The following is a 24,142-nucleotide window of genomic DNA, read 5'->3' on the forward strand; positions in this document are numbered from 1 at the left end:
TGTGGATCATATTCGGGAACCGTCCACGGGGGCGCCACGCGGGGAAGGGGTGTGGGTAGGGTAGGGGGAGCGAACTGGAGGACACGGGAGACTCGTGACCCCCAACCACGCGAGGAACCGATAGTCTGTGTTGTGGTGGAGGTCAGTTGCGTGGAGGAGGGGAGGGTGGGTGAGAAGAACAGCCGAGGATATGTAACAGCTAGCTTAGCTAGCGTTCGCGGGCAAAGCTAACGGGGTTTCCGGTGTTAAAAGTCGATGTCAGGGCGACATGTTTGCCTCCCGGTTTTTTTTGGTAACGGAGGGAAGCTTTCACGGCGGCGCGCGGTGTCTAACGTCGGTGGATATAAATCCGTCCTTAGCAGCGATAACAGCCGTGTGAGCTAACGCGGCCTCGGTCACGTTGACGTGCCTCGCCTCCTTTTTCTGGAAGCCCCTGCGGTCCGGGACGCTGTGTTTATCGGCGAATGGGAAGCCGCAAAACAGAGGCCCTGATTGGCTGAGGTCCTCTGCGCGTGCCCGCCGCCCCCTCCCCAGTCACTACTCCGTCACGTGACGCCGCTTTTATTTTGAAAGGGGTGGGGCGGATGAGGGCTCGGGATCGCGAAGGGACTGAATATATATATATATATATATATATATATATATATATATATATATATATATATATATATATAAATATATATTTTAAATATATATATATATATATTCCATATCAAATATATATATATATATTTATAACATAAATAGACACATAACGTACAGTAGAAATAAACAAAAGTACAGTATTTATCTATTATATTGTAGCTATGGTTAAGAGACGAGAAACACAGCTTGGTTTAACATCATATCACAATATATACAACTGATTTGTATATATATACAAATCTTTAGGCTATTGTGTAGCTTTTACAGCAGTTTGTGGCTTTATATATACAATAAATAAATATATACGATGTATGTATATATAAATCCACAAACTGCTGTAAAAGCTACTCAATAGCCTCATAACGTACAGTCCACAAAAGTACAGTATCTTGTTCTCCCAGTATGTTGTAGTTATGGTGACTGTCGTAGCCCATTGAAGGAACAAACATGTTGAATTAACATCACTATGTATCTTTATTTGCAGTATCTGCGAGTCAATACATGCATACTGCTTCAAGATATGCACCGAGGCGCCAGGAAGCTGAGTGTGACTTACCAATCAGCATTCCTATAGACAGATTTTCAATTAAATTGTTCTGCAGAATTGTGCTATTATTACAGGACAAAACCAGTTTGTGCATGCCACACGGCCCATTTGCAGAGCGGACTAGGTTCTAGGTGGTGCAAATGCCTACGCTCTGGCCTCTCCCATGTTACGTAACACTACAAGACTCACACATTTTAGAAAAGAAAGGGCCGATTGTTACAGCACTTAAATATAAGCTTATGTTTGACATGCAAGATATGATGAATTTAGACACTGGGAAAAAAGTTTTGCAACCCACAGACTGATTTGACCTCAATCCATTTGGTATATTTGGCTCAAATATTTCCTACAGAGGTTCTTTGTGCATGGGCAAGTGTGTGTGTGTATGTGTGTGTGTGTGTGTGTGTGTGTCAGAGGAAAGGATAGAGGGAGGTGAACTGAGACTTGAGACTCAAACGTACACTGAAAATTAGGTTTTCCAATTTGGGGCAGGAGGTTTAAAATCCATGCGCCACTTAATTTCATAATTACAGATGCAGTTTGACCCAGCCAGATCATGTGCAGCAGTTTCTCTTGTAATCGCGTTAGCTACTGTCTGTCCGACGCTATCACAGGCCAATTTGATTCTTTGCTCACATAAATGCTCGTACTATCGCATCCTCTTCGTCATAGGTCAATGTTAGTGCGCATTCGTCTTCATTAAACAGTCATAAAAAGCCAAACTGAGTATGTAGTTAAACCCAGAACAACGGCGTTATAGCTACTGCTCCCTGAAACAGACTTCTGGAGAGAAAAGGCCATTTTCCTTTTGTAGAATATGCCTTTTTTCTTCTTTTTTTTAACATAAAATCTAAACCCAATAATTGCGTTAACACTGAAAAGGAAAACTGCATACAGCTTCCTGTCTTTGAATCCAATATCTTGAAAATTGTGACGTGTATTTGTGTTTTGCATATTTTTTATCTGCATTACAAACACATTTACTTGGGATTTGAGGTGTAACAAAGCTGAGCGTCTATGCAAGCATCAAGATGGTAATATGCTAGTAAAAAATGCTAACATCATAGTTTATTAGGTCACACTTACCATGCATACTATTTGCAGATCAAAGTAGTAGTATTTAGTGGGTTTATTGTGAAATAAGTATGTTTTCTTTTGTGTATAATCACCTGAGAATAAGAACTGAGTTTTTGTTTTTGTTTCACTAACGGCCAAAAGAAAGGTCGGGGATCATAAAAGTAAATTGTGTTCATTCATGGATAACTATATAGCTCTTGATATATTTTTAAACTAACCAACACACGTTCCCGTCCCTCGTGCGGCGCCGGAGCCTCGTGGTTCTGGTTGATATTCGGCCTCGCATGCTGTCCCCTGGATGGCGTGCAAACTGCCGACGAGCCAGTCCAGCCAATATCCTCTACAACCGCCGCTCTAATGCTCTAATACGCAGTAAGGTAGTTAAGCTGTGATTCGCTGTGTGCGGCTTCTGATTACGAACGTTACGTAACGGCCGGGGCTCTTGATTAGGGAAACCTCTGAAAAGTGGTCTTGAGCACATGAAATCGGGTTTGTTTGGCAGTTCAACCATGTTTCAGGGTACTGAGCACAATGTTGGTATGATTCACACCAAGAAGGCTGTGACTGAAGCATTTGGGCATTTGAGTCCATCACGCAAATGAGATTTGTTGTGTCGCTTCTACCAAAAATCTGTCTTCACACCGCGTTGCTTGTGAGTCTGCGTTGCTGTCGTACACAAGCCCTTGAAAACTGGACGGCGTGAACCCATTTGCAATAACGGGAAGGCTGTCGACCTGAGCTCCAGGGACACGTGTGCCGCGGCTGTGTGTGTGTTTGCGAAGGGAAGTGTATTTTTGGTTCGCCCCCTCGATGTTTGTTTTGGGAGGCCGACATCTCGGTTGTCTTCCACGCAGGTCCGTCTGGAAACAGTCGAATAAAATGTTAGTCTGAACTTTGAGAGCAAACATTCTTTTCGTGGAAGGCCTCTGTGCACAAACAAGAACGGCGGCGAGAATTCAAAAAGCTATGTTTGGCACAGGTTGTACTTTTCAGGATCAGGTTGTCTGTTGTTGTAAAAAAAAAAAAAAAAAAAAAAGGGGAATGCTAAACATCATCGCTCATTGTGGCTAATAGTAGCACATTTTAACTGCTGCTGCATAACAGACAGAACTAATTCAGCTCATGGTTCTTGTGCTGCTGTTTCAATGGGTTTTAACATTTACCATTATCGTCACTGTTTCCACAAAAGTTACACATTCTTGCCCTGAAGTTACCGTGAGGGACTTTTAGCTGGTTGTCTCAATTTAATACTGATGCCTCGATACGACCTACATTAGTAGACGAGACCACCAGGGAGAAGATCGGCTGTTTCTGTGACAAAGAAGTCATCGGTGCCACCGGGTCAGACCAGATCATGCCTCCTTCTGCTCAGTAGCTTGCATGCAATTCTCAATGGTTTCTTTTGAATAAGGTTTTTATTGACATGTCAACAGGCGTGTGTCTGTATGTCTGACCCCCCTGAATGAGTCAGCTGGAGCTGTAGACGTGAACCTGGAAACCTGACTGACACTGTGGGCCCTTCGAGTCAAACATGGAGGTTCCTGTAACCCTGCGTGTCGACCATATTAGGGTGCTCCCTTATAAAGGAAATTGATTTGGGGAATCCCTCGCTGTGAAGTAATCACTGGCAAGTTCTCTCCGTCACAGTCACCATATTGAGGGACTACTTTGTGGACCTTGTTTATACATGCCATATCAAATGAAATGTGTGATTTTCAATGCTCTATTTCATTTAAATGGCTAACGGCGTACGAAGGTCTGCACAGGTAGAAATGCTGAAGAAAGATAAACAACAACAAAAACGTTCATACTTTTGTTAATAAACAAATATTCTCATAATCGAGTGCTAGTGCATGTGAAAGGGATTCTACGTCGTGCACCAAAAATGTTCGTGCAGTCAAGTGAAATGTATTTGCAAACTAGCAGTTAAACTTTAACCAGTTTCAGGGCTCAAGGGTTCGTGTGTGTGTGTGTGTGTGTGTGTGTGTGTGTGACATGTGAGCTGAGCTGCCAGTGATTACAGGGAGAGCCATGCTTTGCTCACATGTGCCCCGGCATCCTCACTTCATTCTGCCTCGTTCTCTCCCCTCAGATTAAATGTTATCTTCTAGGCAGTCTTTGTTAGTATTGATGCAAATCTCATGATGTTCACACTCACACACACACACACACACACACACTTATTACGCACTCTTACAACTCCTAAAGTTACCGGTTGAAGTCTGTCACATGGCAACGAAAAGAAACACGCGTGTACTCATACCGTTCCCAATAAGCCACACCACCGCCGTCCCTCCTGTCCCATGACTTGTACTGGTGCAGGGCGGAGCCAGAGGAAAAAGGTCAGGTTGAGTGGTTGCAGCAGCTCGGCCCACATGACTGCCGTACCTTCAGAAATTACTATAGCAGGGGATCCACCGAAGGCCCGAGATGCCCGAGAGGCCCAATTCAATCAAAAATTATCTCAGAGTCTGAGTTTCTTTCCTGCGGATGCCGCAGCAAATGCCACGTTGGGACCAATCTGGGAATACATAATTTCTCCGAAGACAGAATCACGGCACACTCCTGAAATGGAGTCCTTACGATGATTGAAAAAACATGCAGCTCTCACTGTTTCAGCTCCTTCAAGAGCGTTGTATGCATTTGTTTGTCATATCTTATTGTAAATCTGATCTTCTATTTTTAAATGCTTATTGTGTGCCATGCACCAATCAAGAGGAATATTAGTTGAAGTCAGATCAATGTACTTAAAGGGCAGATTTAAAAACAAATGTAGTAGAATTACAGAGCTGAAAAAAGTAGAATTCATGAAATCTTTTGACATTTTGAATACCCCACTGTCCAATATGATGCTAGAGCCAGCAGGTTGTTAGCTTAGCGTGCTGTAAACTGGGAAGAAGCTAGCCTGACTCTGTCCAAAGATGACGAGATCAGCCTACCGAAGCCTCTAAAGCTCACTAATGAAAACTTTGTATCTCATTTGTTTAATGCAAACACAAAAAAAAGCATTAATTTGTGGTTGTATCCAAGCTAGCTGTTTCCTCATGTTTTCAGTCTTTATGCTCAGCTAAGCTAACCGGCTGCTGGCGATAGCTTTATATTCATCGGACAGATATGAGAGTGGTATCAATGTTCTTATCCAACTTGGCAAGAATCAAACAAGTCTATTTCCAATATTATATTAAGTCTATTTCCTAGTTATTTTCCATCGTGATGAACCTACAGTGCGCTACTCAGCACCCGAAACAGCACACTGACAAAGTTAGCGGCTAGCTAGCTGGTGAACACTGGAGTATTTAGCAGCTAACAAGCAATATATGCCCTTTAGGAGTTGGTAGAGACCAACAACAGAGCTAAAAGAGGGTGAATATTGAACATTCATCAGGTGGATAGACTTCAAATGAATGGTAACGTTGCTTTTTAACGGCTGGATGTGTAAAAATGCAACTGTTTGCTCACAAGTTCAAGGTGTTATGTCGATGTTGTGCTAAACTGACAGAATACAAAGTAGAGAATAGAAGCAGATAACTACTCAGATGAGTTAATCTGCAGGATCCATCAGCCCAAACCTCTGTCTGCTGCTCTGCATCAATAACCTTCAGCCAACAGATTGTGCTAAAGAGTTCGCTTTTTACTGACCGGGGGCTGATTTATAGTAAATCAATAAAACTGCAGATCTACTACATTAAGTTGGTTTTTGGAGTTAACTCAGAATTGAACAGTAAAAGAGTATTTTTCCTCATGCATATGCCTCATCACCCCGGCTAGTGAATAAATAACAGGTCTCAAATTGGAATGCAAAGGAAAAGCCAACACATCCAGTCAGGAATTGACAGACGTGTACGTATACGCAGACCATGGTTGAAACATTTTTGATAAGAAGAATGGACTTTTTCATTTCGCTGTGATTCAGCAGGGGGAGTGTGACATGTTCTGCTGGCAGCCGGGGCCATCCTGAGCGCCATCATGAGCGCCATCATGAGCGCCATCATGAGCGCCATCATGATCTGGTCTTTCCCTCAGTCTCCTTGTCTTGCTCCGATGTGAGTAAACCCAGTGGCTCTCTGAGCAGACGGCGGTGTGCTGCAGGCGGGATGCCACTGATTATAGCCACCAGACGGCAGCGCTACACGACTGTCAGCAGCAGTCTGCAGAGCATCAGCCTCTCAGCTCTTTTAGAACCGTAACCAGAAGACTGCAGGAGGTGTTTCGGGAATGAACTCAACTTCCACAAAATAACAAGTGGAATCTAGATAAATGTACATGTGACTCCAGTGATGTTTTTATCTAAATAATTCCTAACAATACTGAAACATTTTAAGCTCCTTGTAGGATTTAAATGTCTGACTCTTGTTGTGCCGATGAAATCAACTATGTGCGCCGCTACCTGACAATGAAGGCCTGAAAGCAACACGCACAACCTGAACCCATTATTTTTAGTGCTTTTTTCTACACAAAAACGTATCCCATCGAAATGATTTGACAGATGTTACAATCACATATAAATGTAGTATAATATAATATTTTTGAATGATGATTGAAACTTGATTTGGTTGTTTTGCATCTCTTTGCAGATGTTTTGCATCTCTTTTTGTTTGTTTTGCATCTCTTTTTGTTTGTTTTGCATCCCTTTGTAGACATTTTGAATTTATTTTTGTTGATTTTGCATCGCTTTGCAGATGTTTTGCATCTCTTTGTAGGCATTTTGCATGTCTTTTTGGTTGTTTTACATCTCTTTATAGATGTTTTGAATTTCTTTTTGTTGGTTTTGTGTCCCTTTGCAGATGTTTTGCATCTCTTTTTGTTTATTTTGCGTCCCTTTACAGATGTTTTGCATCTCTTTTTGTTTGTTTTGCATCCCTTTGCAGATGTTTTGCATCTCTTTTTGTTTGTTTTGCATCTCTTTATAGATGTTTTTAATGTCTTTTTGGTGGTTTTGCATCTCTTTATTTACATTTTGTGTCTCTTTTTGGTGGGTTTGTTTCACTATTTGGTTGTTTTGCGTCTCTTTATAGAAGTTTTGTGTCTCTTTTTGGTGGTTTTGTTTCTCTCTGTCGTACTTCTACATCTCTTCTCTGTAGTCTTGGGCACAGTAGGCCCGTTCGGTCAGACTATATTATGTTATTGTATCATATAAACATGACCCTCTGAAATGTAGAAGAGTAAAAGTTTAATCAAATTAGAATATTTCAGTAAAGTACGCCAGAACTGTAGTACTTGAATACATATTCTAGTTACTTCCCACCTCTGATATCACCAGGACATTAAATATATTACAGCATATTAGCAAAAGTAAATGTCGGGCCTGAAGGACTCCGTACTTCCTCTCCTTTACTTACTTAATAATACATTACTGGCTCAGCAATGTATTATTGCTTCTATTAATTCCTTCCTCCTCCAAGCAGCAAGCTGCTTCCTTTTAAAAACCTCACATAAAAATAATCATTTTGTTTCTGCTTTAAGGCTGTCATACGGCACCCTCTGTGTTCACAAAGGGAAATAGCTGTAACTGTGACGTGTTCTCAGACATTAGGCCTGCAGCTAACACACCAGCTGCATGGTTGGCAGCAACATGACTAAAGAGCATTGAGCAACATCCGAGAAATAAGCATTGCATGTAAAAACAAGCATGCTATTAAAGTGACAGGCGCGTATTACATATATATATATATATAAATACAACCCAATTCACTTTTTTTTCTGTTTGCATGGTCTCTTTTGTTGTCGCTTGCATCTGAACTTGAACACACCACATCTGTTCGTTCCACTGATGGAGACCCTGAAGGCAGCACGTGCATTGCAGTGGCTGGTCCAGCAGATGGGGCAGTGGGGTTGGGATTGGATGAGCTGGCAGCTTCAACAAGCCACAAGACAGCTTTCCAGACCGGCTGCTGCCACTAGCATCAAGTTAGAGAGAGAAAGCGAAAAACAATACATTATGTTTTCAAAATAAAAGCCCACATTTAGTCTTGTCTAAGGCCACTTTAAGACAAAACCCTAATTCACTAAGTGCATTTCTAATTCCTACACCAGAGATGGTTGCCCATGATTTACACAATAATGTAGAGCACACAATAATGTGGAGCACAAAATACTCTAGTAGTGTTTGATTCCGATGGCCAGTGATGCAGTGGATAGTATTTGTTGCTTTTGTATCATTTTAAAGGCCCTTTCTGGAAATATTACACTGCATCCCATATGAGTTCTTCCCGGGATGACCTTTTAAAATAACGCAGCTGCAACCCTGTGGCTGCAACATGGAAATACTGCCACGTTTTGCATGTTACACACGGATTACATTCAAGAATTCAAGGATAATGTATTGTCATTAGGCAACACACAGGGATGCACAACACAATTTAGCCAATTTTTAACAGAACATACAAGTAGGACAGACAAAACAAAACAAAAACAGTAGGATATTCCTGTAGTGCATCATAAAAAATTTAAACATCTAGCAGCAACACAAACAAGTATCTGGGAATTTATATATATATATATATATATATATATATATATATATATATATATATATATATATATATATATATACACACTTGTTTATTAGTATTTTTTATTCAACTTTGTTGTCCTTGTTTTTTGTTTATGTGTCTATTTCTATTTTTCTGGAGTCAAATTTCTTGTATATATATATATATATATATATATATATATATATATATATATATATATATATATATATATATATGCATACATGGCCAATTAAGCTGATTATGATAAATATAGTTTTTTTCTTCATTTTGTTTTATTATGTATATGTATATATATTTATCCCCAGATTATGCATATGTGTATATTTATACGTGGATACATTTATCCACAGAAAACAGTGATGTACTATTGTGTCACTATGCATCCCTGTGAGTTGCATAACGGCAATAAATAATAAATCATCCTTGAATCCTTCAATCAATGTAACCCTTATGTAATAAACAAAAAACGTGGTTATTTCGCGGCGCGGCTACATTATTCTGAAAGGTCGTCACCGGAAGTACCGCCGCGCGTAACGACGCGTGACTTGACGCCGGTCCCCGCCGCTCCGTCGGTCTCACCGGAGCAAACCGAAGCGCTGGATTCAAGTGTTTGAACCCGGTTGTCTGACTCTCTGCTCCTGCAGGTAAGGAGGGAAAAAACAATTAATAATGCAGACTATTAATTAATATTTAGCTCGTTCGGAGACATATGCTTCTGTTCGTCCTCCTCCTGCAAAGACTGCTCCCGTTGTTTTGAAGTGGCGTTTTGTGTGTGTGTGTGTGTGTGTGTGTGTGTGTGTGTGTGTGTGTGTGTGTGTGTGTGTGTGTTTTGTGCTACGTGTCTTGACTCGGTTGCTCCTGGGTTGCCCACGCATCGAGTCCCGCATCGAGTCCCGCACGTTCAACAAGTCGGGAGGTGAATTCATTTAGTCCTCGGCACGAGCTCTTACGCACGAGCTTAATGAGCCACCGTTAAGTAGCCGGTGGCACTTTTCTCCGGTTACCTTCAGCTAATTCACTTATTTCTTTGTCTTTTTGACGAATGAGTGGACCCGTTAAAGAGTCCGTGTTTGAGAATGGCTCCACTCCACTCTTCGGCATTTAAATAATATGTACAATAGCATGATATTAAGTATAAATGCGACCCGGCAGGGCTCCTTCACCGTCCATTTCATGCCAATGCGTGTTTATTGTTTGGGTATTTACATGCCGAAGCAACACGTGTGTCCATTAAAAGGTGTATGCGGTGTTTTACCGGTTCATATTTGTTCTGGTAAGCAGCTCTGCGTTAAATTAGCATATCTGTGACTGGAGTTTGGTGCGACAGAAGCAGCAGAGCTTGGGGAGACCTCTAAGGGCTCGGTGGTATTTTTAGACTTCCTAATCATAGGTTTTAATGCGGAAGGCTACATTTACTGCAGGTTTGATGGGTCCAGCCCCCACGTGTCTGCGGGGTTTCCACAGCCGTTCATGGAAATGAATAGCAGCTGTTTGTAATGGTGGTAAATGGTCCAGGCTTTACTAGAAATACTGGATGTTTCGATCATAATGGATGTTTTCTATCATCATGACTGATCTTGTTGCTTCCAATGTATTAACTGAATATAGCTCACTTGTGACTTCATTTACCCACAATAAGATATTAGTTTATCTGCCCACGATACTGCAAATTGTATAAAAGCACTTGCACCCATTTTCTCTCATAACTCAGCCATTACACTTCCTTTTTCTCTCATAACTCAGCCATTGCACTTCCTTTTCTCTCATAACTCAGCCATTACACTTCCTTTTTCTCTCATAACTCAGCCATTACACTTCCTTTTCTCTCATAACTCAGCCATTACACTTCCTTTTCTCTCATAACTCAGCCATTACACTTCCTTTTCTCTCATAACTCAGCCATTACACTTCCTTTTCTCTCATAACTCAGCCATTGCACTTCCTTTTTTTCTCATAACTCAGCCATTGCACTTCCTTTTCTCCCATAACTCAGCCATTACACTTCCTTTTTCTCTCATAACTCAGCCATTGCACTTCCTTTTTTTCTCATAACTCAGCCATTGCACTTCCTTTTCTCCCATAACTCAGCCATTACACTTCATTTTTCTCTCATAACTCAGCCATTACACTTCATTTTTCTCTCATAACTCAGTCATTGCACTTCCTTTTCTCCCATAACTCAGCCATTACACTTCCTTTTTCTCTCATAACTCTCATTACACTCCTTTTTCTCTCATAACTCAGCCATTGCACTTCCTTTTCTCTCAAAACTCAGCCATTGCACTCATTTTCCGATCAAAACTCATTTTGCCTGTAGATATTGAAATCTTCACCTTCGCTGAATGGATTTTTTTGCATTTGAAACATCCATCTCCCTTCGTTCTTTTGCAATTCGAACCCCGACGATAACCCAATCCTTTACAACGAGAACCCACAGAACCCTGAGAACATGGTTCTGCTGTGCAGGAGCTGACGGGTGCTTTGACTCTGGACTGCTGTGTGACTTCGCTCATGTTTTGCGTCCAGGCTGCAGGGATGGGCCGTGACCTGCATGGCTGACGGACAGGGACGAGGACCCAACCGCATGATACCATGCTGGCTCGCAACCGCTTCCTCCTCCTGGTGGTGGTGGGCGGGGCCGCGCTGGCCATCATCAGCCTGAGCTTCCAGTTCTGTAAGTGCTCCTCCGTTCTCCCTCCGAAAGGCCCCAGGATTTTAATGTGAAACAAACTACTCAGGTCTGCTTGCTTGTTTGTGTTCATGCATGCATGTCCTTTTTCATCGCTTTCCCATTCAACAGACCCCATTCATACCAAAACAAAGCTCAATCCTCTACAGGCGTGCTATAAATATCCAGCAGCAGCAGCGGGACTCTGGATGCTCCGATCGGATCTGCGGTGGAAAGCCTCGCTTGTATACGTGACCGTGTCTGCCCCCCATTGTTCAGCCTCTCCTGTAGGTATTGTCTCCTCGTTGTGTCCTGCGGTGAATGCAAGGAAGCCGGCGCTCAGTCGCTGCAGACGGCGTCTCCTGCAGTGGGAGTGATTTGCAAGCCTCACAGGCGAGATTAGAAAAACAGGCGGGCGATGGAGCAGGTGGGGCGTGAGGCACACATGGAAATGTGTAGGATTGAGCTACTCTGTGCTGGGTTCCTGTGTTTGTGGCCTGGACTAGCATATACGATTACACACACACACACACACACACACACACACACACACACACACACACACACACACACACACACACAGGATTATGGTGGAATGAGACAGAGCCAGAAATCCTCCTCTTCTGTTGCTTTAAATGCCACGCAAGATCAGAGGTGTGAAAAAAGATGGCAGGAGCATGTGGGCTCTTCCTCACACTCGTCGAGTGCTTGCACTTTGCGACCCCAAGTGCACACTTGCCCTCTGAGCCTTCCTCCTCCTCCTCCTCCTCTGCTAGATATATTAATGTGCGCTTGACCGCCTGAGAGGAGGTTGCTGTTTCAGTTATTATTAATGTCTTTCCATCAAACCCAGCTCCTCTCCCGCCCTGTAATCTCCTCCTTTTAGTAAAACTCTCGGAGGCGTAGAAGGACGTGAAGAAGAACCAGAGGTCAGTTTGTTTCTTCTGGAGGAAAAAGCCGGAACGTCTCTGTACGTCCAGGCAGTTCGATAGCGGTGAAGACGTCTCGGGCACCAACTTTTCTAGCTTTTCCAAAACGTTAATCCGCCAACGAGCATTGTGTGAAGCGTTGAACAGGCAGAGCTCCAAGCACTTTGCAAATTCCTCTTCCCCACATTCCTCCCATTCTTCCTTTCCGCCCCACTGTTTAATCAGATTTTGGCTCAAAGGCCGAACGAGCGACACAGTTTCACAATGATAATGATTTTATTTGTATTTTTTAAAGCCTGAAACGTTTGACTCTGTGACTCTGCTCCATTTGTTCAGTGTTTGCTGTGTTTTCCCAGAAAAGAAATGTAACTAACTGTTGATTTTTTTTGTTTTCCACGAGGCAGAGCTTTTCTGTCTGAGGGGCCGCCATGTTTTCGGGTTTTGCGGCGGCCTGTCTGGTCTCTTCACTGTTGTCTCAAAGTGTTGCATTTGAAGCAGAGCAGCATATTTGAGGAAGTTGCAATTTTTTGGGGGGTTGGATCCACTTGGTTGCTTTGGATAAACGCGCAAATAAATGGCATGCGATGTCTACTTCGAGGACTCAAGGAGCGTTCATTGCCATCGTGCCACACAATGAAATCCAGTTGAAACACGTGACAAACAAAACCAACAGCAGGACATTCTTGTAGTGCACTTTTTTGAAAATTTGCATTATGAAGATAGAAAGCAAAACGAGTTCCTGGGCAGAAAATGTGTCCGACGGCTTCACATTAAAAGAACAACACGGTCCATGAACTGGATGTTTAGGAACCAGGTCTGGGAGGATGTGGACTCGACAGTCACCGACCTCCCGCTGCTTCCTTAGACATCAGACAGCCAGGAGCATGCTGGGTAGTGGAAGCTGGGTCAGGTTCTCGGCTCTCCTCACTGGGCCGGTTTGGTGGCTTTTGGTCGGCCACGCCGCTAAATCCAATCCCTGCAGTGCTTCTTCAGACGCTGGCGAACGTATTGTGTCATATCCTCTGAGTAATAAAGAAACGAGTGTGGGCGACGCGGGTCTTATCAGTTCATCCCTCGCTGTCCGTCCATCGCCAAGCATTAGTGCTTAATTAAATGTGCCGAGCAGAATGTTAATCTGCGCTCTGTTTGTGTCGCTGCGGATTGTTTTTTAAAAAACGTGGTTCTATCTCGGCAGAAAGAGCGATAGTGTCAAATCGGTCATTTGAGAACTAAAAAGTCGATTACGATTGGCGGCTGCAGGTTGCCATGCACACACACACACACACACACACACACACACACACACACACACACACACACACACACACACACATTACCTAGTCCGTGTCAATATTTTGCTGGCAGCACAGAACCGTCGGCTAAGTCTTTAATTTCAGGCTAAACCAGTAACTGCTCCTTTTTGTGTGTGTGAGCAGCCTCTTTGCTTATGCAGGTAGAAGTCAAGCTGTGCAGGTGTGTGTGTGTGTGTGTGTGCGCGCGCATGTGTGTGTAATAAGATGCACCATGTTTAGCTCTGGTTTTGTTGAGGAAGGATGTTAAACAATTCAAATTCCAGACGAAATGTCACATTTATGTGTGTCGACTTTGTCGAAAAGCCGTCTCGTGCAGCCTCCTGCAAGTGTGTGTGTGTGTGTGTGTGTGTGTGTGTGTGTGTGTGTGTGTGTCTGCTACAGTGAGCTTTCTGCACACCATCGCTGTCTATGCACTTGGTTGTGTCGGCCAGCGGCTTACAAAAGCCCCATTGTGTAGGTGACTGTGTCTGAGCTGGCCTCCAAAAGTGTGTGTGTGTGTGTGTGTGTGTGTGTGTGGCTTGCAGTGGGCGGTGGCAGTGTATGAGGCCCCGAGTGTGAGAGGGGAGCACAGGTTGCGGCATGAATGAGCTCCAGTGTTGCGTGGCCGGACCGAGCAGTCGTCCAAAATGGTCTCCGCCGCCGACGCACACCTTCTCCTCGTCCTCGTCAGCGGTGAGTTCAAGCAGAAAAAAAACTAAATCTTCTCGTCGAAAACCGACAACCTTTTAATGAAGACGTCGGGGAGACAGAGAAAGATCTTCACGAGGATTTCCCCACTTGTTTTAACTTTATTTATCTACTTCGCTTCAAAGATAACAAGACTAAAACGCCCGTTTAGTCCCTTGTTTGCAAAGCCTTTATTCCACAGCGTGTGTTCGGACGAGGCGATAAAGCCTCTGCTGGAGGAGACGAGTGAGTGAGTGAGAGTCTGCATCCTGTGAAGGGATGAGGCGCCCGGCAGGCGGTCAGACGGCCGCTGAGCCGTCCGCTCGGATCTCTGCGCCTCGTCTCATTTAGTCCTTTTAGCGTTTGAGAGTCTCGCAAATTACAAATATGGTACATTTTGCAGGAACAATGCATTTTTTTGCTATAGTAACTCCTGGACCTCCATGTTACGTGAAGCAATCACAGTCAATTTCTGATTGGTTGGTTAATCGATTTGCATGCAGAAGTTCCGAAAAAATTGAGAACCCGAAAGATTAGAATTGATTAATAGACTTTTCATTGTGGATTATTTGTTACAGTTGTGTCTTTAAAGACTGTGAAAAAGGGGACGTCTTCAGATCGCTTGTCTTCTCGGACCCAAAAGTGGAAATAGCTGCAGAGTCGGCCTCGGACCTTGTTGTCAAACCTCGTCGGGTACCGTCTCAGAAACGTTTATTTAACATTTATAGGGCAAAATCTGCACAAAATGTCTCTTCTGCAACTCTGTGAACGTTCTCAGCTGCAGAGAAGAGGAAATGGAGAGAGAGAGAGAGAGAGAGAGAGAGAGAGAGAGCCAACCAACTCCTTTTTCCCTCAGAGTTGGATCTTTGTGAATAAACCGACCAGTTCCCACAACATCCGGGGGTCACAGGTCATTGGTGTCCAGGCAACGTACTGGAAGCACTGACGGGTTTTGGGGTCCAGAGCTGTTGACATGGAGATGAGCGACCAGTTGAATTGTTTTTCCCCTCATTTTTGGCACTCTCAGTTGGCCTTTTTCCCACTTTTTCTTGGCCCCGTTGATGCATTATTGCCTGTAAATCTCTTTTAAATCTGTACGTTTTAGCTCCTTTCACATGTTAAAGTTGGCAATGTTCATCCTTTCCTGCAGTGAACCTGATCCCCATCGCTTCCATCCTGGAGGAGCGACCCTTCCAGGTGGCGCCGGCGGCTCTGGGGAAGAGCAGAAAGAGAGTGTTCCCGGTGCCGCGCACCGAGGAGCCCAACCCCATATCGGAGGCCTACAGCTACTGCAACACTCCCAACCGCACCGAGCAGGCCTGGGAGGGTGAGCGCTTTTAAATCCACGTAAAGATGGAGGAAAAGTCTGCGGATGATGTGGAAAAGACTCATTCTCTCCAGATTTAAATCTCCACTGCTATGATGGACAGCTCATAAATACTTAACGCAGTAATAATGTCAGATTTAGCGCGTCGGGACTCGAGGGTTGTGTTAATTGTGCGAAAGTCATTTCCACTAGATTGCGTCATCCGTAGTGCTGCAGCGCTTGTTTCTTTCTTCTTCTTTAAAAAAAAAAAAGTCAGCACGGCCTCGGGGCGATCGCACAAACACCCCTCACCGCCGAAGACAAGTTGCGTTAGCCGGCGCTAATTGAAAGAAGAAGAAAATAATCCATCACGTCTTTTAGGGTTGAGGTTAGACGAACGAGTTCCTCGCCCTGGTTTCCCTTATCTTCTTAAATGACCGATAAACACACACTCGCGGTCCACAGTTCATTCTTTTGCGCTCGCAGCTGCTGTGGATTTGTTTGAATAGTTAAAGCAACATTTGCTTTTGTCACATGTGTCGTGCATCATCTCCTACTCCTGAGTTGAGCACTTTTCCTTTTGTAATTTGAGTAGAATTTAGGCCTTAGTCATATTTTTTTATGGCCACTTTTGGGTCGACAACTCTGACATGCTCAGATGTTTTTACAGCTAACTGGTTAGCACACGTTAGCATTAACTTAAAGCAGTGTTTCTGTCCACCTGCTGAAGTCTAAGTCCAATATTCACTTAAGTTTAAGCTGCTATAAACTCTGCCGTGTTACTGGATTGTCGCTAAATTTGTCTAAAAAATATCTGCCTGCTGAGTCTCAAAATGACTCTGAGAGTAATAAGAACCAAAGCCGTAAAGTTACGGGTCATAAAACCCAAACAATAAGATGGAAGATATTAAAAAAGAATACATTCTGGTTAGTTCATCATTATGAGCGATAACTTTCACCTTACACTCAAATTATTGATAAAAGCCACTTTAATTTCTCAACTTTATCTCCACGAAACAGTGATTTCTACCTTTCCAGTGAACCAGTGTTTTATAAGTAATAGAAAAACGACTTACTTGGTTCTTTGCCCTACTTGTGACAGGTCACAGTCCTGCCGACTACAAGCTGCTGTCGGTGCAGGTGATGATTCGGCACGGTGACCGCTACCCGCTCTACTACATCCCCAAGACCACGCGGCCCGCCATCGACTGCACCTTGTCCACCAGCAGGTACGAGCACGCCCCCCCCGAAAAACACCACAACACAACATTGTGTACGTCATAGTCAAATTCTGGAAATGTTACGAGGAATCTTTGGGCAGGACAACCCGAACCCGAGTGAAGCAGATGCAAAAGTATCTTTAAAACATGCATTATCTCTACTGACCTGATCTGGTTGTATAGAAGTCTATGCTTCATGTGTTAAAGCTGCATTCTCTCTACTGACCACCAGGGGGCGACTCCTCTGGTTGTATAGAAGTCTATGCTTCATGTGTCAAAGCTGCATTCTCTCTACTGACCACCAGGGGGCGACTCCTCTGGTTGTATAGAAGTATATGCTTCATGTGTTAAAGCTGCATTCTCTCTCCTGACCATCAGAAGGCAACTCCTCTGGTTGTATAGAAGTCTATGCTTCATGTGTTAAAGCTGCATTTTCTCTACTGACCACCAGGGGGTGACTCCTCTGGTTGTATAGAAGTCCATGCTTTATGTGTTAAAGCTGCATTCTCTCTCCTGAACACCAGGGGGCGACTCCTCTAGTTGTATAGAAGTCTATGCTTCATGTGTTAAAGATGCATTCTCTCTACTGACCACCAGGGGGCGACTCCTCTGGTTGTATAGAAGTATATGCTTCATGTGTTAAAGCTGCATTCTCTCTCCTGACCACCAGGGGGTGACTCCTCTGGTTGTATAGAAGTCTATTAGAAAATGACTCTACTTCTCTCTTGATTTATTCCCTCAGTAAACATTGTAAACATGACTTTCAAGTCTTCTTCAATAGCGTGATGTTCAAATGATAAGCGACATCCTTTAAAATGTAAAAAGTAATACAACCATTTGTTGAAAAGTACATCAAAGTACAACAAACGGTATGTATTAAGTAATATGTTACATTTAATCACATTATATCTCATGGTGTTCATGGTGTTTTGCCCCATTATGCTTTAATTTTGTGATTTATTTAGTTAAAGCTCAAATTAAGTCGGTAAATTAATTAAGGACATATTAAGCTTAATGAGGAACATTCTTCCACTTTTCTTCTAAAATTAAAGGGTTTATTCCCACGGCTTCGGTTAATCCGGGTCATATTGAAGGGTGCAGAGTACCACAGGGATTTAAGATGGCTTCCCAGCTACTTCTCTGATGCTGAACAAGTGGGGGGGGGGGGGGGGGGGGGGGGAAGAGAGAGAGAGAGAGAGAGAGAGAGAGAGAGAGAGAGAGAGAGAGAGAGAGAGACCAGTTACTACAACGAGAGCCTCTCGTTGTGAACATCGGGATCCGTGTAGGCGCAACATCAGCGTTGTATTGGTCCGCTACATCTGTTCTGGTGCAGCTGGATGATCACAAACACAAAATACACACAAGCTCAAATTAATATTGCTATCTTCTATAATTCATTCCGCTCTCGTCCTCTCTCCCCTCCTTCACTGCAGTCTGGCTCCGCTGCTCTTTGGATAGGAGGTTATTAAAAGCCAGCGTGTACTTGAGCTCCAGAAGAAGTCTGAAATCAGCACTTTTATGCTCACACACAGTCATTAACTGAAATGCACACACACACACACACACACATGCACACAGGCTGTGTACCTGAGTTCAGATTTAGCCAATGACTTAATTTTGCATAAAGCTTTTTTCGCTGCAGCCACATCGGCTTTGCACATCTGGACGCAGCTGTAATCTGTGGCGTTGGCACGGCGACACAGTAGGAAGCGGATGAGCCGCTGTGTACGTCTAACTATTAGATATTGTCAAATACCCTCGACCTTTGACCTCCGGCTGAAAGTAGGCCGTCCAGCAACACAAGCCTCTTATGACGGAAATTAACAGAAATTGAATTTACTCTTCACTAGAAAAGGACCGATGTACCGAGAAGCACTTAAACCGTAGTTTAGAGAGAATGCAGCTTTAACACATGAAGCATAGACTTCTATACAACCAGATGAGTCGCTCCCTGGTGGTCAGTAGAGATAATGCAGCTTTAACACATGAACTAAGACTTCTATACAACCAGATGAGTCCCCCCCTGGTGGTCAGGAGAGAGAATGCAGCTTTAACACATGACGCATATACTTCTATACAACCAGAGGAGTCGCCTCCTGGTGGTCAGGAGAGAGAATGCAGCTTTAACACACGAAGCATATACTTCTATGCAACCAGAGGAGTCGCCTCCTGCTGGTCAGGAGAGAATGCAGCTTTAACACATGAAGCATATACTTCTATACAACCAGAGGAGTCGCCTCCTGGTGGTCAGGAGAGAGAATGCAGCTTTAACACATGAAGCATATACTTCTATACAACCAGATGAGTGGTCAGGAGAGAGAATGCAGCTTTAACACATGAAGCATATACTTCTATTCAACCAGAGGAGTCCCCCCCCCCCTGGTGATCGTTTTGGTTATTTGTTATTGAAGCATCTGATTACAGATTTCAAATGGCTCCTACAACATACACAATATCTTTCAGGTCAATATTGAACCTTACTATATATATAATAATAATAATAATAAAAGTATTATAATAATATATATATAATACTTTATATTGGTCTCAAGTTTGACTGTTTGAGTGTTTTTAAATACAAATGGATCCTGGTGTTGTGGGAAACACAAACATGGCGTCTCTGTCTGCTACATGTATTCATTTGAGGGACCTCTTTCTGTCTCTTTAGTGGAGCGGAAGCCTCGGTGGACGTTTAAGTCGTGATTTATTTGTCCGTCTCCATTTCAGTTTGTTGCATTTTGTCCATTAACTTTAACTACCTCAGCTGAGCGTAATGATTGATGATGTAATGATTGATGATGTAATGATTGAGGTTCCTCCGCTCCCTGTTGGCGCCGTCCACTCAGGTTTGGGTCTTTTCTTTTACGTGCAAATAAATAAAATAAATTGCACATAAAAACCTGGCGGATGAAAACAAAACTCGCTGTGAGCAACCGCGACCGCACGCCGAGGTCAGCGTTTAGCGTTTCAGCCTCTTCTCTTTAGTTTGAAGGAGAACGAGAGCACACAGGAAAACTGTCTGAGGCTGAATGTGTGTGTGTGTTTTGATTATCACTGTTTGAGTCTGTTAGTTTTGCAGGGAGACTGAATATTAAAAGCCTGTTTGAATATTTCAGCGTGTTTTTCGTAATAATCTAGGTTAGCTTTGTTTTTATTTAGATTACAGGGATCTGAACCAGCATATGCCGAGGGCTGGCTCCTTAGAGAGGAGTGTGTGTGTGTGTGTGTGTGTGTGTGTGTGTGTGTGTGTGTGTTTGCTGGCACCAGCTTGCCGACCCACTGTCTCCGTCTGCGGTTAACTGAGCTCTCTCTTTGCAGCTTGATCTCTCTCTCTGTGTCTCTCTCTCTCTCTCTGTGTCTCTCTCTGTGTCTCTCTCTCTCTCTCTCTCTCTCTGTGTCTCTCTCTCTCTCTGTGTCTCTCTCTGTGTCTCTCTCTGTGTCTCTCTCTCTCTCTCTCTCTCTCTCTCTGTGTCTCTCTCTCTCTCTGTGTCTCTCTCTGTGTCTCTCTCTGTGTCTCTCTCTGTGTCTCTGTCTCTCTCTGTGTCTCTCTCTGTGTCTCTCTCTCTCTCTGTGTCTCTCTCTCTGTCTCTCTCTCTCTCTCTGTGTCTCTCTCTGTGTCTCTCTCTCTCTCTGTGTCTCTCTGTCTCTCTCTCTCTCTCTCTCTCTCTCCGCATCACATTTACTTTCATCCCCTCTCCTCCACAGAGTTTAGACCACATCATCTCATTTCCTTTCCTTGTTTATTCCTCCCTACTCATTTACACTACATAATTCCCGCCCTTGTCTCCTCCTCCCTTCCTCCCTCCCTCCCTCCCCACTAATCTCGCCCCCTTTCCCCCTGTCATTATCCAGTGGTAATAATCCCCCCCCGCTTCTCATAATTGGGCTCCATAATCTTCGCAGAGCAACAACCATCCTAATAGACGTCCGGCCTCTTCCTCCGTAGACGAGTACATGTGGATCGGCTGATGACGGCAATAACACACAAGGGCCCTAAAATATGAAAATAAGACGCAGAAGATGTGGGAAGCTTCTTTATTCTGACACAGAAAAGGTGATGCTTACGGCGTTCAGTCAGTCACAACAACCACAAGCGGGATTTAAGGTGACGGCAGACGGTCAGGTTATTTATCCTCTTTTTTTTTACCCTGTGTTCCTAAAACCAATCCACGATCACTATGGAAACTGTGTGTGTGTGTGTGTGTGTGTGTGTGTGTGTGTGTGTGTGTGTGTGTGTTCTTCTTTAATCTGAGCGAGCTGAGCTGCAGCTTTTTTTTATATTAAACTGTAATCTTCAATCATCTCTAATCTATCAGATCACCGACTGCTCCTCTCGCTGCCCTCGTCCCTGTGTGTGTGTGTGTGTTTTTGTACTCACGTATGTATTTATATGTATATATATTATATGTATTTATGTGAGTGTTTGTCCCAAGGCAGCATCTTTCATCTCTTTATAGCTCCATCTCACCAGATTCCCTCCCACACATATTGAACCGTGCTGCAGTCCAGCGGCGTTGTGTTAGAGAGACACCTAGTGGTGGAAGTAGGAAGTGGACGAGGGAATGTTTTCTTTCAAATTAATTAATTATTAAGTCCAAAAATAATAAACTTAAGTACGTAAACAGGTTAATCATTAAGGATTGACCTGTTTTTGCACACAAAACTTTGAGCAAATGTACCAAATGTACCGTAGGTGGAGGTTAGCGTGGTTATTTTGATGTGTTGTTGTTAATTGGTACTTTTGTTTTATAGGGAGGGAAAAAAAGAAATGCGCTGATACTTCTAGTGCACTTTTTATATATTTATACCTTGCAAATTCCAATGAGTTTATCTATATTGAAGGAAGTGTTTTGTTTATTTGCTTGAGAAATCATTAAAATTATTACTCGATCAACAAAAATAATAATAATAGTGTATCGGTTAATCCAGTGTGGGATAAAGGCATTTAATGTGAAGTAGCGCTGTTTAAATTAGTTTTTTCGGCTGCAACTAACAATACCTTTCAAGGTCCAAAGTAAAAGTCATTTCCCATCAGCTGTTCCTCACTGAGACGTGTCAGTATTTTCTTAACATAGAGGAAAAGAATGGAAGGTCACATCTGTTTGCTGTAAAGTGTTTTCTTTCTTTTTCCTGGATCTTTGGTGGAGTTTTTCAACAAAGATGTTCTATGTTTCTAAAAATGTGTTTTCTTCGCCTAATTCCGTCCATGTAAAAAAAATGGTGTTGCCAAGAATGCCTTAAAACCCACGGGGGCGATGAGACGGCCGACAGGGAGGAGCTGCCGAGTGTCTGCGTGGAACCATGACATCATGAAGGGTCGTTCCATTTGGGCTTCATGGGGGTGCAGGATGTCAGATTTTGCACGCAGTTGATCCGTTTCTCCCAATAAATCATGATGCATGACCTGTTTTATTATAAATAATACTCCGTTAATACTGCTCTTAATAGAAATGTGAACATCTCCTTAGTTTGTGTGGATAAATCTGCACTATTTTAACTATTAATCATGAGCGGTTCTTGAAAAATCTTTAGAGAGGCACCTGAAAAACAGCTGGTTTCAGCTCGCCTCTCTTTCTATTTATTTATTTACAACCACGAAAAGCAAGCAAGGTAAGATACTGTGTCCGTTGTTACGTTTCAGTACTTTGGACAGCGAACACAAAACACCCCATATCTTCTGTTTTCAATGTGAATGTTTAACATGTGCATTATTCTTTATAACTGGATGGGTTAAAGTGGATTATTCTGCTTATACCACGGCTATAAACAGTGTAGCTATTTTTCAAGTGGGGCCATGTTTGTGTTCCTCGGGACTAGATCTCATTATTATTATTATTATTATTATTATTATTATTATTATTATTATGACAGCCGTGAGCAGTCTTCTAGCCGCGAGTATACAGTAGATTTTTCGGTACGTGAGAATAACGCCCAGCGCTCTGCCGTCCCGCAGGAAGCCGTCCCACCCGCTGCTGAACGCCTTCATCCGCCACATGGGCCAGGGGGGCAGCGGCCACTGGGAGGCGCCGCTGGGCTCCGTCCCCCGTCTGCCCAACCACAGCGCCTGTGAGACGGGAGAGCTCACGCAGACGGGTACGCTTTTATTTCATTTTGCTTTTCACCATTGATCGCAACTGAATGTTTGTGGAGTTTCAGGGTTCTTACAATCATGGAAAACCTGGAAAAGTCATGGGTTTTTTAAAATGGTTAATTCCAGGTCTGGAAAAGTCCTTGAAAAAAATAAAATCCCAAAGCTTTTTTAAAAGTCATGTAAATGTGTTATATTCATGTGTTCATGACGTTCATTTACGCTGAGTTTGAAATTAATATGCTTTTAAAAGAAAGACGCTCAGAATATAAGCAGGCATACATACAGGCATCTATATAAATGATTATTCTTTTAATCAAACTATTGTCTCATTCATTTAAGTCATTTAAGGTTTACTGTATGCTTTGTATTCTCATTGTTAGTTTAAATACTACATTTACTCACTTTTTACTGTTTACACCCAGATTTCACTAAATGTTTGCTCATGGAAATGTGGTTTAAAGTCATAAAATGTTGTTAAAAGTCATGGAAATTTTGTTAAAAGTCATAAAATGTTGTTAAAAGTCATGGAAATGTTGTTAAAAGTCATGGAAATGTTGTTAAAAGTCATGAAAATTTGGTTAAAAGTCATGGAAATTTGGTTAAAAGTCATGGAAAAGTCATAAAATGTTGTTAAAAGTCATGGAAATTTGGTTAAAAGTCATGGAAAAGTAATGGAAATTTGGTTAAAAGTCATGGAAATTTGGTCAAAAGTCATGGACATTTGGTCCATTGGTCAGAGTGTGTCTGAACCCTGCAGTTTATTGCCGACCCGTTTACAGTCGGCTTAAACTGTTTCCGTCCAATCGGTGTGCTGTTCTTCAAAGTCTCAAATGCATCATTTTCTGCATTTGAGACTTTGTTCCCTCCGACCTTTTGCCCCGTTGCCGCTCTGTTCCAGGTGTGGTGCAGCACCTGCGTAACGGGCAGCTCCTCCACGAGGCCTACGAGCGCCACAAGCTCCTCCCGGCCGACTGGTCGCCCCGCCAGGTGTGGGTGGAGACCACGGGCAAGAGCCGCACCCTGCAGAGCGGCCTGGCCTTCCTGTACGGGCTGCTGCCGGACTTCGACTGGACCCGGGTGACGGCGCGGCACCAGTGGAGCACGCTGTTCTGCGGCGGCGCCTGCGACTGCCCCGCCCGGAACCGGCACCTGGAGGAGGAGCAGAGGCGGCAGTACCGGCTCCGGG

At 43.3% G+C, this 24,142-nt stretch overlaps 1 protein-coding gene across 1 annotated transcript in view; it reads left to right on the forward strand.

Annotated features, from left to right (window-relative positions):
• The first annotated feature begins 14,204 nt into the window (after positions 1-14,204).
• pxylp1 (2-phosphoxylose phosphatase 1) overlaps positions 14,205-24,142 on the forward strand; it is an 11,250-nt gene continuing 1,312 nt past the window's right edge. The window contains exons 1-5 of the mRNA XM_079224632.1: positions 14,205-14,345; positions 15,490-15,666; positions 16,748-16,874; positions 22,819-22,958; positions 23,855-24,142. The exon at positions 23,855-24,142 is cut by the window's right edge and continues 1,312 nt beyond it. Coding sequence (XP_079080758.1) covers positions 14,300-14,345; positions 15,490-15,666; positions 16,748-16,874; positions 22,819-22,958; positions 23,855-24,142 — 778 coding nt within the window. The 5' untranslated portion in view covers positions 14,205-14,299. The remainder of the gene's footprint in view (positions 14,346-15,489; positions 15,667-16,747; positions 16,875-22,818; positions 22,959-23,854) is intronic.

The sequence above is a fragment of the Taurulus bubalis genome (assembly GCF_910589615.1).
Source record: "Taurulus bubalis genome assembly, chromosome: 10".
NCBI lineage: Eukaryota > Metazoa > Chordata > Actinopteri > Perciformes > Cottidae > Taurulus > Taurulus bubalis.